At 39.0% G+C, this 18,734-nt stretch overlaps 2 protein-coding genes across 5 annotated transcripts in view; one reads left to right on the plus strand and one right to left on the minus strand.

Moving 5' to 3' along the window:
• IFTAP (intraflagellar transport associated protein) overlaps window positions 1-14,884 on the minus strand; it is a 63,481-nt gene extending 48,597 nt beyond the window's left edge. The window contains exons 1-2 of one of the 4 annotated variants that reach the window (XM_070473158.1): window positions 14,743-14,880; window positions 10,018-10,075 (exon numbers count right to left, since the gene is read on the minus strand). The gene's annotated coding sequence lies outside the window, so the exon portion shown is untranslated. Of the gene's footprint in view, window positions 1-10,017; window positions 10,076-14,742 lie in introns of all 4 variants that reach the window. The other 3 variants (XM_070473157.1, XM_070473159.1, XM_070473161.1) reach the window with 3 other exon arrangements.
• Window positions 14,885-15,201: 317 nt separating this feature from the next.
• Window positions 15,202-16,786, plus strand: RAG2 (recombination activating 2). The gene has a single exon (XM_070472856.1). The coding sequence runs from the start codon at window positions 15,203-15,205 to the stop codon at window positions 16,784-16,786; it is 1,584 nt and encodes a 527-aa protein (XP_070328957.1). The 5' UTR covers window position 15,202.
• The last annotated feature ends 1,948 nt before the right edge of the window (window positions 16,787-18,734 follow it).

Consider the following 18,734-nt stretch of genomic DNA (forward strand, 5'->3'; position numbering starts at 1 on the left):
TTACAACCCTAGATAAAGTATGATATTGTAGCAGTCCAAGTGAAAATAAAAAGTCTAGCTATGCACCAACCCAAAATGAAAGAAACAATTTGTACCTGAAAATTAGATATAGGAAAAAGTACCAGTTACAGTTTATGCAAATTCACCTATAATACTGCCAGGCTTCAGCAACTCATAGTTTAATAACTTATGCTTACAATTGCTAGCTAATAAATAATGATAAATTCAAAGGTGGTTATTATTTAACTATCAGTAGGACAAATACTTAATTACCAAAATGTTCATGTCAATCTGCTTTTCCAGAAGTGGACCCCAACAAATTCCAGCACTGTATTATAGCAACCTCTTCCTCAAGCCATCTCAGGTAATCTACTTCTGCAAACAAATATCAAACAGAAGCAGCCAGGTTGTATTTTATATTGCTGTAAATGCCTTCCTGTGGATGCTTTGAGAGTTATAATAGGAATTCCTTTAAATATGCTTTGTAATTCTTAAACTGGTATATTTTGAGTATTTAGCCTTAACACATCTCAGTTTTACTAAAGGCAGACAATTAACAGGCTGTGCACAGCACAAATTCAAAATCTTTCAATGTCTCTAATTTTATTCCTGTGGTTATCACAATACAGTAAGTGTACGGGCTTTTTAAAGACTTTTGCAAAATCCAGCTTTACAAGCTGTCATGATTTAAAGAGTTTAACCCACCTTCAAATTTAGAACTTTCCTTATCTATGAAAATACAAATAACCTCATGTTAAAAGTCCTCAGAGACTGACAGAGCAGATAATGATTTACCAGACAGTCAAGTGGTTTATGCAAATCCTAGTGGTTTTCTAGAAGGAAGCATTGCTTTTTCAGTTACCATTCAGATTAGTTTGTGTTTTTACCATGAAGAATTTTTCTAAAAGAGAAAAAGGGAGAGAGAGAGATATACTTGCCTGGATAACAGAATTCTTTGATTTGGTTTTTTTGTCTTAAAGCTTAAAGCTCCACATAAAAGACCCAGAACATATTGTGATGATAAGTAAATGTGTAACAACATACACTTTCACAATCACAGCCTACAGAAGGAACCACTGGGAGGATGTATCGCTCTGCTTAGACTACTAAACTCCACAAAAGACCACAAGCTTTCTTAGGAACAGGATTCTCTTCTTACTGAGTCCCTGGGAGCTAACAGGGACTAGCTCCCATCTCCCTGGAGTCCCGCTTTCTTACTATCAAATAACAAAACTAACAACCACTTAAGCCAGGTAGTGTCACCTGCTCTCTGAAAGAACACATAACACATCAGGCTGGTACTGAACCCAAGTTTGCTCACTGCCAGAAAGACCAATATTGAGAGACAAGTATTAGTAAAAAAAAAAAAAAAAGAAAGAAAGAAAGAAAAGCTGCTTTATTCAGGAGGCCAGTGACCTGGGGAGATGGTGTGCTAATGTCCTAAGAACATCTCCAAGTTGCTGGCTAGGAGACCAAGGTTTTCAAGGGGAGTTTCAGGGATGAATAAGTAGGGGTTGACATGCAGAACAGCAGTCAGCTCCGATAATCATCTCCAAACTGGTCTAGTTAATGTCATCCTCATTAGGTGCTCGTTAATTTTCTACTCCGGGTCATTCCATTCCCATATCCTTGAGGTTGGTTTCTGAAATTCTTAAGCAAGTGAGATTAGTTCTCATTCTCTCCTCATCAGCTTGTCATTATCTAGGTAGCTCTGAGGCATGCCAGGGCCAGTAGGAAAGGAAAATGCCCATGAACTTGAAAATCTGTACTGTTCAAGATGGATCAGCTCACGCCCTGCCTATAAGTCCCCACTTGTCAATCCTTCATTCCATTTCTATGGAATAGGGGCAAAGGTCTTTCTAGAAGAAAGCAAAAGCAAGGGTTGGGACATTTTATTATATACTTAGAGCCTTCAGGATGGTTGAGGAGTTTCAGCTTTTAATTGACTCTCCCTGTGTCATCAATTTCAGGTCCTCTTGGAGCCAGTTGGTTGAACCCACAGGACATTATCTCAACAGTTTGGAATCATAAATCAAGACACTGGTTTAAGCTAAGAACAGAAAAAAAAAAATATGTTGGGCTGTTTTTTCCTTTGTACATTCCCTCACTTCTCTAGATAGTACCTGTTTGAATCTGCTCTTTGGAGCTCAGGGAAGGTTTAGGAGACTAAAGCCTTTTTATAAACAAGAGGCAAGCAGAGGACACATGGTGGGGGTCGGGGGGTGATCTGTCCTGGGAAGTTCCCTGTAAAGGGTCCCACTCCTTTACAGACATTATTATAAAATAGGGTATGTGGAACTATCACCACTGATGGAGCATTTCTTTGATACTTATCTTCAGATCCCTGCCTCATGTGACTTACTTAAAACACATTAATCAGAGACGAGAGCAAGAAGCCTTAAGAAACAAGTCACCCTGGGCTAGTAACCTTTCAAAACATATAATCTTCTTTCTAATAGCATAGAAAGATATATGCCTGCAAAACTGTGTTTGTGGTGGTGGTGGTTGTTTTTAACTGTGAGGCTTACTCCTGATACTTGAAAGTAATAAATAACACATTTTTAAAGAGTTTTGCAGGGACTATCAAAGCCCACTGTCTCAAATTCTCAGTTCTGTTCAAAGCAGCTCCTGATATATGAAAGGTAAAATGGGATATTTTACAAAGAATTCACCTAGCCTGAGGAAGGAAAATGTCAACCTTGGTGCTGCACAGGCTAGGTCTCTCTTTATACTCTGGAAAATGAACAAACCTCAAAAGACCAAATTACACAGTAAGGGTACAGATTTATTTACATGATAGAAGAGATCCGGTATGAACTGACAGCCTCTGTGTTGACTGAACAACAACTACTTTGCATCCTATAATATTTTTATGTTGTTTAGATCATATTAAGGAGAATGAAATTCAATGACAGAAATTGGCACAGAATCTCAGAGTTGAGAGAAACCTAAAGGTCATCGAGTTCAATCACAGAATACAAATAAATGAATCTGGAAAAGAAACTAAGTGAGGTTTCTGTCAACTAATGACTCTACTGGTGAGCAGTATTACGTGGTTCTCATAAACAGTAATGAGATGTTCTTGATTATGATTTTTAATGCATAGATGAAGTCATCAGGAAATTAAGCAATAAGCAGCAATCTCACTTAGGCTGGGTGTATTCATGTGTCTGACTACAACTACTTTCTTTATCCCAATAACACACAAAACATCTTGAGGCAAAATGCACACACACACAAGCACACACATGCACATGTATCATTTGTGCTAGACATTCACCAACACAAACAAGAAAACAAAGGAAAAGAGGAAGACATAAATACAAAACTTCTTATGAAATAGAAGAGGATCTAAATTCTTTTACAGTTTTTTATCTGGGTGATAAAAACATACATTCTGGCATCAAAGAATACACAACACTTCAAGTTACAAGCTTCTCCCAACGAGCCTTTTCTAATACTTTACAAAGCATCGAATTCTCCATTATCACCAAAAAAGCTGATAGTATAAGCCTCTAGATTTCCATACAAATTCCCCTTGGTACAACCCTCTGCAGTGAATATTAAAGGAAGCCTTTGGTGGGAGGCAGGAGGCAGGAGAGGCTACAAAGCTTTAGAAGAGGAGCTTCCCAGGGGTTCAGTGGTAAAGAACCCGCCTGCCAATGCCGGAGATGCAGGTTCCATCCATGGGCTGGGAAGATCCCCTGGAGAAGGAAATGGCAACCCACTCCAGTATTCTTGCCTGGAAAATTCCATGGACAGAGAAGCCTGGCAGGCTAAGTCCATGGGGTCACAAAAGAGTCAGGCAAGGCTTAGAGACTAAACAACAGCAAAGCTTTTAAAGAGAAAAGCTGCGTATTGTCATCTGTGCAGAGGTCTCAGAAGTTGGCACATCTTTGTTATACTTTTTCCTTGACAAAAATCTCATCTTCAGGAAAAGAGAAAGAGAAGACACCCAGTAAAAGTTTACCAAGAATGTTGGATCTCAGGCGTGTTGATCTCCTGCAGAAAGCTCTAGAGGGTGGGAATAATACTAATCTATAAAATTACAGGTTTAAGCAGAAAGTTTCCTCTTGAAAAATTTGCTTCCCTTTCCTGATCATCCTCCAAGTTACTGTAATGGGGTTTCTTGAGGCTATCATTTATTAAGACTTGTTCTTCAACAGATTGTATAAAATCAATTTTATTTCCCCAAAACATACTCTTCCTTCAAGCTGCTCAAGTCAATCCAGAAATGTCTACATTGACTCACTGAGGCGGGTCAACTGTTAGACTGTTTTCAATTACACAGCTATTAATTCCATTAAACAAAAATGCAGAGAGTTAAGCATCCCTCTTCTTGCTCACTCATTTTTTTAAAAAAAGCAAACTACAAAAAAAAAAAAAAAAAGCAAACTACCTGTGGACATGGAAGCCGAAAGATGTACCCATAAGACAAATTTGAGAAAATCCATTGTTTTTGAAAGCAAAAAAATTACTTTTCCACTACCATTTTTGTTTCTTAATTTGCTTTTTTGAAAAATTTGAGTCAATCACCTACCTTCACCTCCTAACAAAACTACAAACATATTAACTGACCTCTAGACTAGTACATTTTATCAAGAAAAATGTACAATACGCATATTTCAATCTTCAAAACTGATCTCCTAGCCTCAGAAATGTGATCATCTACCTCAGTGAGTTACGAACAATAATACTATTGTCACTGAGTATTTCAGTGAACATTTTTTCAAGGCCCCTGATAAACCTGTGGATCCGAACAGGCAGGAGAGTTTCTAAGTCAACTTTAGAGCTCTATAATCACGCAATAAGGTTTCAATCATAAAAGAGTGATTAGCTCAATTGTAATCCCGCCTTCCCATGGGACACGATGTCCCATTATTGCTCCTTTTATCTGTATTGCATGACAACTGTGGCACAAAAGCATCCACTTTCAATTAAAGTCATCTCTTTGTCTGGCTTCCCAGCCCGTGGGCCACGTGCACGGCACACAACACTTCCACAAAACCAGAAAGCCTGCTTTAAAGCAACACCTGCACAGCTAGTTAGGAGCAGGTGTAGACCCACCAGACTAAATCAACTCTGCTTTTAGGAATTCATTTCAAAGAGTGTTTCAAAATGCCAGATGGTGCAAATAATATCGACCTTTTCATTTGACATTCTCTTAAAAAGAAATAAGATTTTAAAGCTGAATTTCCCAGCTATTTTTGATTCTAAATTCCTATGACCATGTTATAACAAATGGGCCTTAAGCAGTAATTCAGTGATTCCCTAACTTTCAATTTCCCTCAGCATTTTATTTGCAATTTTCCTTCGGTGTACACAACATAACACACACATACACCTACATAAAAACCAATTTCTTTTTGCCAGCATGGTTTCTATACACAGAGGTAGAAATTAAGAAACACAAATTCCCTCCTTCTCTAAGGATAAAAATTTTAAGTGCATTTTCTTTTTGTTACAACACTGTAAATCACCTCTAAAATGTTGCTCTATTTTATTCTACAATTAGAAATCTCCTTAAAAATCGGAGAATGTTCTGGTCAGGTGGCTGCTTTTAATTCATCACTTTAAATAAAAAGTGACAAGTCACTTGTCATTTTCTTCTCTTGACAATCCATCATACTAACTGTAGATTGCTTCCATCTATGTGTTTCCTTCTCCTTCCTCTTTTCTCCTCTTTGCTAGTTTCAGTTGTGGCTTCTATCGTGGGATTAATTCAACAAGTCAGACATCTCCCTTTCCCATACTATTTATATTATTTCCTGAAAAAAATCAGCCACTTATTTAAAAAAGTAAAAATTGTCTATGCCTGTTTGAACGCTATGAAAAGCTGCCATTGACCTTATTTCAAACACTTGCTAACCCGTTGGACAATAATGCCATTTAAGATGTTTCTTCACTTATAAAAGGGGATGGATATGCTCGACAGGTCACTACATTTCTTGGGAAACATGTCATGAGTTCACAAAACTGTGCTCCTCCTCTGCCCGCCTCAGCTCACCATGTACGCACGCTCCTGCAGCTGTGTTACCCTTTCAAGTTATTTAACTTTTCTGGCCTTAAGTGGTTTGAATGTAGATATAAAGGGACAGGATTTTAAGTTGTCTTCCATCTCTGATGTTCTATTTTTCTCCAACTATGTTTCCTTTTCATTCAATTACATATGACAGTATATCCCATTACTAAGTCTTTTATCTCCTCTGTGGAATAAAGATTACGCTGTAATGACACTGACTTGTATTCTTTAATTGCCCACTGTCTTTGGATTTAAGGTAGAAGAAATACACATATATCAGTATGAGTTTGACTCTGCCCCTATAATTGTGATTTCTTGTATTTTTAAGAAAGGGTGACTACTTCCTACTATCCTGCAAGCTCCTTAAGGCAAGACCTGTGTCTGTGATATTTTTTTTTCCTAATCCTCCACATGACTCTGTACACAGTGGATGCTGGATAAATATTGTTCATGACTTCACATTTAGCTTCTGTGCTAGGATTTTGATAGGCTGGGGACAACGAACCCACTCAGCCACCAACTACCTGTTTTCTGGTGTTAGTAGAATGCAAAACACTTACCTGAACCCACCCCTGGTTTTGGTGTTGCATTTATTATTTTATATTTATTGTGGAGATATCTGATATGTCAGTTAGATGAGAGGTGTCACTGATGCTGGAATTTCCAGTCCAAAATCATTATACAATACCATAAACAGGTTAGGGAAATAACCCAATGCTCTTGCAAATAGAAAAAAAAAAAAAAATCACTATGGAAGTAACCAGAAGAGATGATGACACTTTTTTAAAGAATGGATCAACATTTCAAATGATGAAAATCAGCAAAACAACTGAGCTACTTGCTCGGTTTTTAAAAAGTCAACCCTGAAAATGCACCCTAAAATTTTTCAAAAAATGAACATCTTCACTTATACAAATAAATTTATGGCACCATCATCATTAGATGGATTTATTGAGAACACTCTTTATAACAGACACTTAATATCCATCCATCCTCCCAATAAGGCAGGTATCACCCGTTTTTAGAGATAAGGACTAAAGCTCAAAAAGGCCATTCAGCTAGTAAGTGGAAGAACTCAGACTCAAATCCAAATCTATCTACCTCTGACCACTACATTCTATCATCTAAGACACACAGAACCTGATTAAGTGACCAAAAACACTAAATGCTCTGATAGATTGCATTATATTTACCTAATAGAATTTAAGGCAAGTATTAAAAATTATAAAGGTGGAAATATACATTTCATAATACATATGAAATAACATTACATCAAAAAGATAAAACACAATTTAAATACATTCTTATCATAATTAAGTATTAATGCATGGACACCTGGATAAAAATTAGAACACGGAGAAATAAAAAATTTTATGTTTAGGAAATGGGCTTAATAAATGGTATACATTTTTCTTTTTTTTAATGAACTGTTTTAAAGTTAAGTCAGCTACAGTAATCAAGACAGTGTGGTATTGGTGAAAGAATGTACAAATAGATCAATGGAACTGAACAGAGAACCCAGGATAGATCCAAGGAGAGCTAACTGACCTTTGAGAGGGGGGCAAGGGCAACACAAGAGAGACAATAACAGACTTTCCAACAAAGGGTTCTGGAACAACTGGACGTCCCCCAGCAAACACAGGGATCTAGACATTAATAAAATGGATCACTGAACAGAGAGTAAAACACAAAATTATGAAACTCCTAGCAGTTCTGTATCAGAAGAAAACCTAGATGACGTTGGCTATCACAATGGGTTTTTAGATACAACACTAAAAGCATGATCCATGAAAAATATACCTGATAAGCTGAACTTCACCAAAATTAAAGACTTATGCTTGCCCAAAAACACAGACAAGAGAATGAAAAGGAAAGCCATATGATGGGAGAAAATACTCGTAAAAAACACATCTGATAAAGAACTGTTATCCAAAACATACAAAGAACTCTTAAGATAGAACAACGAGAAGACAAACAACCTGATTAAAAAACAGGGCAAACACCTTAGCAGACACCTCACTAAAGAAGACATACAGATTACAAGCAAATGAAGAGATGCTCACATCATGTCATTAGGGAAGTGCAAGTTAAAACAATGAGACACTACACACCTATCAGCACGGCCAAGATCGAGAATGCTGACAACACCAGCTGCTGGTGAGGAGGTAAGCAACATGAGCTCTCATTCACTGCCAGTGGGTATACAAAATCATAAAGACAGTTTGGAGGTTTCTTACAAAACTAAACCTACTCTTACCACATGACTCACTAATAGCGCTCCTTGGTATTCACCCAAAGGACTGGAAAACTTATGTCCACACAAAAACCTGCACAGGGATGTTTATGGCAGCTTTACTCATAACTGCCAAAATCTGAAAGCAACCAACATGTCCTCTGGTAGGAAAACAGATGAACTGTGGATGTTCAGGCAATGAAATATTACTCAGAGCTATAAAGAAATGAGCTATCAAGTCATATAAAGACATGGAGGAAAGTTAAATGCATATTACTAAGTGAAAGAAGCCAATCTGAAAACTATATGACATTGTGAAATATGCAAAAGTAGGGAAACAATAAAAAAAAAGATCAGTGGTTTCAGGGGTTGAGGAAAGGGAACAATGAGTAGATGGAGAACAGAGAATTTTTAGGGCAGTGAAATTATTCTGCATGATCCTATAATAGATACATGCCATTATAGATTTGTCCAAACCCCCTGAATGTACAACACCAAGAGTGAATGTTAATGTACACTCTGAACTTTGAGTGATAATAATGTGTCAACGTGGGCGTCCTTGGTGGCTCAGTGGGTAAAGAATCCACCTGCAATGCAGGAGACCTGAGTTCAATCCCTGGGTTGGGAAGATCCCCTGGAGGAGGGCATGGCGACCCACTCCAGTATTCTTGCCTGGAGAGTCCCCATGGACAGAGGAGCCTGGCGGCCTGCAGTCCATAGGGCTGCAAACAGTCGGTCATGACTGAGTGACCAAGCACAGCACAAGGTGTCAATGCAGGTTCACCTGTTTTAACAAATGTATCTCTGGGGGAGGTACTGATAACAAGAGGCTATGAATGAGTAGAGGCACTAGGTATACGGGAAACTTTGAATTTTTCACACAATTTTGCTGCAAACCTAAAACTGCTCTAAAAAATAAAGTTTATCTTAAAAAATTAAGCCAGCTTTTACATCTGTTCTGAACCCTTTGGTTTATTCTTCCTTTGACTGTGAAACTTTGGAGTAGGAATGGGGGAGGCTACTATCACAGTTTTTAAGATCGCTGTGGAATATTTTCCTTGGTGGAGCACTTATTTAACCTTTTTGCAACAATCTTTTGAGGTAAATATTTCTATCCACATTTCAGAGATGGGGAAACAGAGGCTTAAGGATGAAGATGACTCCACCTGGAAAACAGCAAAGTTGGCAGAGAAAACCAGGGCCACTTGACTCCAAAGCCCATTTTCTTAATCATGCCATTGTACAATCCTACACAGCAGTTGCCTGATACAAAGTTGGTAGCAGGCCTCCCATAAACAGAACTCCTTTTGAGCCTTGCATTAAAGAAAACAAGAACACTCAAAATCACTGACATTGGTACTAGTAGTTTCTGCTTTTGGAAAAATAATTTCCCATTTGAATCATGATAGTATTTATTTGTTGCTGTTGTTGCTATTTAGTCACTAAGTTAAGTCACTTTAAGTTAAGTTACTGTTAAGTCACTCTTTGCTAACCCCTGGACTTTAGCCCGCCAGGCTCATTTGTCCATGGGACTTCCCAGGCCAGAATCCTGGAGTGGGTTGCCATTTCCTTCTCCTGGGGAGCTTCCCAACTAGGGGATCAAACCCATGTCTCCTGTTTGGCTTGGCAGGTGGGTTCTTTACCACAGAGCCACCTGGTAAGCCCCAGTATTTATTTAAATCATAATAATTATATCAGGTTTCTACCAGGGCTTTTTTTCTGTCTTTACAGATGAATAGCAGATTAGGTTTTCATTGCTCACCAGTAAGGCAACAGTTAAATCTTGAGGGTACACCCTGGTGGATATCTCCCTCAACCATCTAAAGAAAAAAAAAAAAGTCACAGTCAGTTACTCCCGTTAGATCTGTGTTCCCTGGGACATCTGTAGGCACACATACACGCTCTGTTTACTGTCATCCTTCTGCAGGCCACGGTCAGAGTCAGCAGTGAATCTTCCCCAAGTGCTGACATTTAATACCTGGTTTAGCGGCAACGACTGAGAGGGCTGAGCAGACCCCTGGCCTTCAGGTAGGTCCAATAACTTCATTTCTACGGGAGCTAAAACCTGGGAGCTTACGCTTGTCAACTTTTTGGGAAAGATGCCCTCTTCGACAGGATATTAGTTCCAGTTGGATTGGGTGTCCAGATGGGGAAGGGATGATGTAGAATTTGGAGAGAAAGCGGCTTTCTGGTCTCAGGCTGCAAAAAGGATTTTATTCCTGTGGCATCCGAGTTGACATATTCATCTTAGTGCATAAATGCTTCTCTGGTACACGGGTCAGAAGGAAGACCCAATCCTGGCTCTACGTCAGCAAAAAAAGAAATCAAACAATGTGTGCCTCAAGCCTGATTAACTGTGCAAGATAGGGTTAATTCACACCCTGAAAAGACTGCAGTTACATGAGGTTACCTGCTATTTTGGAGCAATCAGGAAAACGTGTGCCACACTGATCAGTAAGATTTAATGCTTCTGAGTACAGTAGCTTTCTTTGGAAGGGAAAAACAGTCAGTTCAGACACAGGAAACTACAAACCCAGACCTCACACCATGAGTCCTCTTTTGATTCTCAACTACGCCCCAGCTTCACAGAGAGTAAGTGAAAAGCTCCCTGCTGAGGGATGTTAGCATGGGGTTGGGAAAGTTGTATAAATTTATTGGTCCCATATTTCTGTCTTTTAAAATGAATCTTTGATGTGTTGACTTTGAAAGTTCCTTCAATCGAAGAACAGTGTCTTCTTTTTCAAACCCTGCCTGTTTTTATCTGGCCTATTTAAAGAGAACCACTTCAGTAGATTATTTTAGTTATAGTATCACCTTTTAAAAACTCATTTAAAAACAGAGATGGGCCAAGAGTCACATTGAAACCGTGGAAAATATACCATAGTCTACTCCTGTGAAGACATATTTAAGTTAGTAAAGCAAAATTGCAAAATCTAAACTACATGGCAAAATAAAGTGAAAACACTTTCAATGTTCTTGTTCATTCTTTAAATACCTAAGTCATCCGGTCACAGTTTAAAATGTGTAACCTAAAAATTAAAAACACAAACAATTTGTGTTGCAAGAAGAGGTAATTCATCTTAATGGTAATCAACTTTACCACTATTTTTAGGGTCCTGTAATTATGGGGTGAGCCAAAAGCAGGACATCAAAGGGAAGACAGGTCAGAAATCTTTGGGGACCCGAAAAAGCTACACAAAGGGGTAGTATTCCTCATGTCTTGCCTAAGAAAATGTTTCTGTTTAATCTACAATAACCATGTTTTCTTTTATGAGAAGTCAAAATCCCTGTGAACTTTGTTTGTAATCAATTTTTCATTAGTAATCTTTTTTTTTCTCTGTATACACAGAGAACTCTACTTAAGGCACTGTGGTGACCTGACCAAGAAGGAAGTCCAGAAGGGAAGGGATGTGTGTGGCTGCTTCATTGTTGTACGGTAGAAACTAACACAATGTAAAAAGTAATTTAAGTGCAAAATCCCCATGAACTTTGAAGTGAAGCCAATAGGCGACAATGAAGCTTTCTGTTTAAAAGCAAGCACTCTTGGTGTATGGTCACCCCTTGGGATCTGGGATCCATTACCTCTGCACAGCAGGCTTTCTAGCCCAGTCATTACTGGGCAAAGCCCAGTCTTCACAACTGTTTACAATAAGCAGGCACTGGCGCTGGTGCTTCCTCAACCCCAGAGTGGGCAACTCTGAAATCATCTGCACATCATGCTGAGTGTAATCACTGCTGGTTTTCATTTACTAAACTGAGCGCCAACAACATTTCCTTTTCGTTCCAATGGAGAGCATTTTCTCAGTTGCACAGATGCCTTCTCTCGTGTATACCTAGATAGGCCACAAGTAAATAAAACACTTGCCCAGGTTATTTCATAAGCAAGGCCAAGTTGCTGAACGTACAAACCACCATGTCTGAGGAAGAGAGAGGCTTGCTTCATAACCTTAGGCATAATCCTTCTCATTCACCAGTTCCTCATTTGCTTTAATAACCCACAAGATGATTATTAAAATATCACACTTTGAATCTCCCAAATTAAAAATAACTAGAAGAGAATAATTAACAATTAATTAGATCTGATCTTCAAGGCCCCACCAAAACTGCATTAGACTGACCATAGATTCCGAATGGCCCAAGGAAACTTTGCAGGGGGAATAAAATAAATTATAGCATCAAATAATGTTTGCTGTGTGGTGTGCTATGCTCAGTCACTAAGTCCTGTCCAACTCTTTGCAACCCCATAGACTGTAGCCCCCCCAGCTCCTGGACCAGTACATGGAATTTTCCATGCAAGAATGCCAGAGCGGGTTGTCATTTCCTTCTCCAGGGGATCTTCCTGACCCAGGGATTGAACCTGCATATCCTGCATTGGCAGGCTAATGTTTATTCAATACTTATTATGTACCAGCATATATAATCACATATGTGCTATATGATTTATATGTGTCATCCCATTTACTCTCAAAAGTAACTCAATGAATAGGTACTAATACTATCTCTACTTCACAGATAAGAAAAGAGAGGGGGGAAAAAAGGAAAGAGAGGTAATAAACTTGGCCAAGAGAGTTAAATAGCAAATAAGTGTTTCAGCCCAAATTTGGACTCAGACAATCTAACTTTAGAGTCTGCATATTTAATCAGGAGTTAGTGAAACGATAACAAGAAGAATGACATATTCCCTGTTACTTAAATTGAGCTCACTACCAACACCTCTGTCCTATGCATGCACAGTTGTGTCCAACTCTTTGTGCCCCCATGGACTACAGGCACACCAGGCTCCTCTACAGGACTGCCCAAGCAAGAATACTGGAGTGGGTTTCCACTTCCTCCTCCAGGGGATCAACCCAATCCAGGATCAAACCCACATCCCCGGCATTGCAGACAGATTCTTTACCAATGAGTCACCTGGGAAGCCCCTTCTGTTGCATCAGTTCAGTTCAGTCACTCAGTTGTGTCCAACTCTTTGTGACCCCATGGACTGTAGCACGCCAGGCTTCCCTGTCCATCAACAACTCCCGGAGATTACTCAAACTCATGTCCATCGAGTCAGTGATACCATCCAACCATCTCATCCTCTGGCATCCCCTTCTCCTCCTGCTTTCAATCTTTCCCAGCATCAGGGTCTTTTCTAATGAGTCAGTTCTTCACATCAGGTGGCCAAAGCACTGGAGCTTCATCTTCAGCTTCAGCATCATTCCTTCCAGTGAACATTCAGGACTGATTTTTTTTAGGACTGACTGTTGCATATGTTTATTCAATTCTCACCAATCTAAAAAATTATCAGTCTACACCCACTAACCAGATTCCTAGACCTTAAAACCCTTCTAATCAGCTAACTATGCATTAACAACCTTACTTTTTATAAGTTCAAATATAATCATCACAACTAAGACTTACAGTGTACAAAACCCTGTTCTAAGCGCTTTCCATGTATTAACTTACTAATCACAACTTACATCAACCTGTGAGGTAGGTAAAATTATCATTTCGTTTTACAGATGAGGAAACTAGACACAGGTTAAATTATTCGCCCAAGGTAACATAGGAAGTGACAGAGCCAGGATTTGAATCCAGGGAGTCAACTTTCAGAGTCCATCCTCTTAGCCACTGTTTTTGAAACATTAACAGTTTATTCTTAGAAGTCAAGGAATCTGTGCTTTTTTTGTTTCCTTTAATTTAGGAATTTAGTCTGCAAGCAGGGAGTGTATTTCACATAAAGGCTCCTGATATCTCTTCAAGGTAGGTAATAATTTTTTTTTAATTAATCAAGCTTACTTCATCTGATAAATATCTTTTAAAAAATCATACAAATATTACATTCTGTATAATTCTGGTACCTCTTTTCTTAACGCTTGCTTACAACAGAATTACTAAAGAATTACTTCCAGCTTCTGGAGCTGGAAAAGGATCTGAAATAACGGCCACTAACTCTTATTTTCTTATCCAAAAAGAGGGAGGAAGGGAGGGAGGGGAAGAGACAGGGGAGAGAAGAGGTGTTGGAAAACTCTGCTTCTCTAAAAGAACTCTAAAACCGACAAGAGCAGCTGAGAAAACAGCCTTTGGCGAGGTATTCGCTAAAGTCAAATTACCAAATGTCTATGGCTACACACGGGAATGGTAAAAATCACTATCAGGTAAATTCTCCCCAGCACGCTAGGTATTCAGAGACTAATCTTCTGGTTCTGCAAAACAGTCACATTTTGTACTCTCGGTGCCCCCTTCAAACTCCCGCCCCAGCAACCTAAGGATGCCCAAGTGTGCCACTTTGAGTCCGAGCTCCAAAGCGTCCCGGCAGGAGTCTCTTCAGGCGGCGGTTTCCAGGCAACCCCACTCTGGCCAGAAGCAGTTGTGCTTCCTACCCGGTCATCTGTTAATGAGTCCCCCGGAGAGGCTCCAAAAACACCCGGGCGGGGGTAGCCTGACGCCCCTCCTGGTACGCAACTTTCCCATAACCCGGATGTCAGGTTGCATCAGCCATTCTCACCTCCCATTCCCTAGTTTTCCGTCTTGGCTCCCAGCTAGTCACTTCGCATTTTTGGCGTCTTTACTCAGCGAGACTTGTCTCCTCGAGCAGTAAACTACTGGAGCCACACGGCCCATAGAGAACGGATTCCTGGGAAATGTAGTTCTTTCTGCTGACAAGTGGTGAATCTTTAAGGAAAAAGGACTACACTTCCCAGAAATCTAAGGGACGGTAGTCCATGTCTAAAACAGCTCCCAGCTGCTAGGATTGCCTGAAGCAGAAAGGTTCCGTGTCTCTTTGCTTGTGAGGCCTTAATTTTTGCTATTCCACTGCAAACTTGTGGGACAACTCTTTATTTTTAACATGCTTTTTGCATGTGAGGGAATTTACACATAGTGATTTTATATGAAGAGACGTAATAAGTAAAAAAAATTTCTTTTGTAATTCTTTCAGATAAAAGATCTATCCACCATCAGAAAATATGTCACTACAGATGGTAACAGTCGGTAATAGCATAGCCTTAATTCAACCAGGCTTCTCATTAATGAATTTTGATGGGCAAGTTTTCTTCTTTGGCCAAAAAGGCTGGCCCAAGAGGTCTTGCCCCACTGGAGTTTTCCATTTTGAGGTAAAGCATAGCCATCTCAAACTGAAGCCTGCAGTTTTCTCTAAGGATTCTTGCTACCTTCCTCCTCTTCGATACCCAGCCACTTGCACATTCAGCGGCAACTTGGAGTCTGAAAAGCATCAGTACATCATCCATGGAGGAAAAACACCAAACAATGAGCTTTCAGATAAGCTTTATGTGATGTCTGTTGTCTGCAAGAACAACAAAAAAGTTACTTTTCGCTGCACAGAGAAGGACTTGGTAGGAGACGTTCCTGAAGGCAGATATGGTCATTCCATTGATGTGGTGTATAGTCGAGGGAAAAGTATGGGTGTTCTCTTTGGAGGACGGTCATACATACCTTCTGCCCAAAGAACCACAGAGAAATGGAACAGCGTGGCTGACTGCCTGCCCCATGTCTTCTTGGTGGATTTTGAATTTGGATGCTCCACGTCATACATTCTTCCAGAACTTCAAGATGGGCTATCTTTTCATGTCTCCATTGCCAGAAATGATACCGTTTATATTTTAGGAGGCCATTCACTTGCCAATAACATCCGCCCTGCCAATCTGTACAGAATAAGGGTTGATCTCCCCCTGGGTAGCCCAGCTGTGGAGTGCACAGTCTTGCCAGGAGGAATCTCTGTCTCCAGTGCAATCCTGACTCAAATAAACAATGATGAATTCGTTATTGTTGGTGGCTATCAGCTTGAAAATCAAAAAAGAATGGTCTGCAACATCATCTCTTTCAAGGATAACAAGATAGACATTCATGAGATGGAAACCCCAGATTGGACCCCAGATATTAAGCATAGCAAAATATGGTTTGGAAGCAACATGGGAAATGGAACTGTTTTCCTCGGCATACCAGGAGACAATAAACAGGCTGTTTCAGAAGCATTTTACTTCTATACATTGAAATGTGCTGAAGATGATGTGAACGAAGATCAGAAAACTTTCACAAGTAGTCAGACATCAACAGAAGACCCAGGGGACTCCACTCCCTTTGAAGACTCAGAAGAATTTTGCTTCAGTGCAGAAGCAAACAGTTTCGATGGTGATGATGAATTTGACACCTACAATGAAGATGATGAGGAAGATGAGTCTGAGACAGGCTACTGGATTACATGCTGTTCTACTTGTGATGTGGATATCAACACTTGGGTACCATTTTATTCAACTGAGCTCAACAAGCCTGCCATGATCTATTGCTCTCATGGAGATGGACATTGGGTCCATGCCCAGTGTATGGATCTGGCAGAACGCACACTCATCCAACTGTCAGAAGGAAGCAATAAATATTACTGCAACGAGCATGTGGAGATAGCAAGAGCACTGCAAACTCCCAAAAGAGTTCAATCATTAAAAAAGCCTCCACTGAGATCCCTCCACAAAAAGGGTTCTGGGAAAATTATTACTCCTGCCAAGAAATCTTTTCTTAGAAGGTTATTTGATTAGTTCCATGAAAGCTTTTCAGATTCAGGTGCATCAAAATTTTAAACTTATTTTAAAGAATTGTAACAATGATAAAATTTATCTTCCCATTTTTGTTTATTGAAAACATCTAATGTTTCATTTAGTTATATGAGTAAAGTACTAGGGGAAAGTGCTTATAATGCCATACTGAATACAGTCATTGTATTTAGACCTATACAGGACCCATAACCTGTATTTTGAAAATATTTTATTCAAAGTTATATTCAATGGGAATTTATGATCTGAATTTTTATTCAAGGAATCTTAAACACAGAAATAGTAATAATAATCAAGGTATGCTTACATCCTTTACAGGGCTTTTGGTAACAAATAATCCACCAAACAGTTAATACAAATTTAGCCAGTAAAGTAACTAACACCCAAAGGAGTTAAATGAATTATTTTGTAAACTGTAACAATTTGGTGGTTGACCAGAAATTACAACTGAGATCACCTGTATCCCACATGAATGTTCTTTGTACACCTCAAAGATGGTCACCTGGCTATGCCCATATACAGAAAAATCTTTAAGGAGATAGGTAGAGATAGTTAGATTGTTGTGTTTAGTCGCTCAGTCGTGCCCAGCTCTTTGGACCCCATGGACTGTAGCCCACTAGACTTGTCTGTCCATGGGAACACTTCAGGCAAGAATACTGCAGTGGGTAGCCATGCCCTCCTCCAGGGGATCTTCCCAACCCAGAAATCGAACCCAGGTCTCCCGTGTTGCAGGTGGATTCTTTACTGTCTAAGACACCAGGGAAGCTAGATAGAAAAAAAAATTGAGAATCTCCATTGACATGAAGAAAGACAAAAAGAATCTACATCGTTTGTTACATTTTATCAAGCTATCCACATGCACTTTCTTCATAGACTCACCCGTTCATATGGTTAACAGATGATAAAGTAAAGCTAATCAGTTGAACTGGTTCTTCAAGAGATTTAATGAAAACTTCAGTCCACTGATACTTAGCTCTTTGAAACAGGGAGAAGAGTCAGAGTACAATAAGAAAGAATCTCTAAATAGATCTCATGAGAGGTTTTTTTTCACAAGTAATATTTATTACTTACCCAAATAACAAAAGTTTAGAGAATTTGACAAAGTTAACAGGTAGATAATTTTTAAGAGGGAAAAAGAAATAAATGTGTGTTTATCAGTCTAGTTGGTACGTGGAGTTTGCTGGCAGTGAAAGTTGTAAAATCAGTGAGCTTGCTCAGGTTCAGTTAGATAGTTGCTATAATTAAAATTAAAAGAACTGTTAATGTTGAGGCTTCACATCAACTGATAATTAGGTGACCTTATATACAAATGTCTTCCCTCCTGGAGTATTTTTCTGGAAATGTATTCCATTTTAGCCTAAGAGCTTAAACCATAGCCTCTCATTCATTTGTTTTCACGGAGTCAACAATGTGTAAGGTATTATTGCCAAATTTAGGGGAAATATGAACCATACAGGAGATGAAATCCTGCAACAAAGTTTTGCTAATAGTTCATGCCTCAGATACTGAAATAAATCTGAAAAAATTAAATCATGTTCACTTTGTTTCACTAATGTTGCTTGATGAATATTCCTTTTGCATAATTTGCTGTACCATTGTTTTGCTTTTTGCTGTTTCTATTACCTATATAAAACTAATAAAATATGAAAATGTCTTTTGTTTATATTGATTTCTTCCAATTATTAACATTTGTAGTTACCCAGTTATTGGCAAAATTATACTGTTTAATTTTCTCAGGATCACTCTACTTTTATTTATTTTTTATCTGTCAGTAGAAAGTGACTTGAGTGGGAGCTGAAATAGCCTCCACAATGTTTAAAATGTTATTCCCTCAGTTGTAGTTATTCCCACAATCTTCTCTTATCTTTATTTGTCTACAGTGACCAAGCGGCTAAAAAGTAATTACACATATTTGTTTCATAGTGGAAGCAGA

The sequence above is a fragment of the Odocoileus virginianus genome, chromosome 10 (genome assembly GCF_023699985.2).
Source record: "Odocoileus virginianus isolate 20LAN1187 ecotype Illinois chromosome 10, Ovbor_1.2, whole genome shotgun sequence".
Taxonomy (NCBI): domain Eukaryota; kingdom Metazoa; phylum Chordata; class Mammalia; order Artiodactyla; family Cervidae; genus Odocoileus; species Odocoileus virginianus.

Excerpts from the sequence above, each read along its gene's own strand:
- RAG2 (XM_070472856.1), top strand. The coding sequence starts at position 15,203 with ATGTCACTACAGATGGTAACAGTCGGTAATAGCATAGCCTTAATTCAA.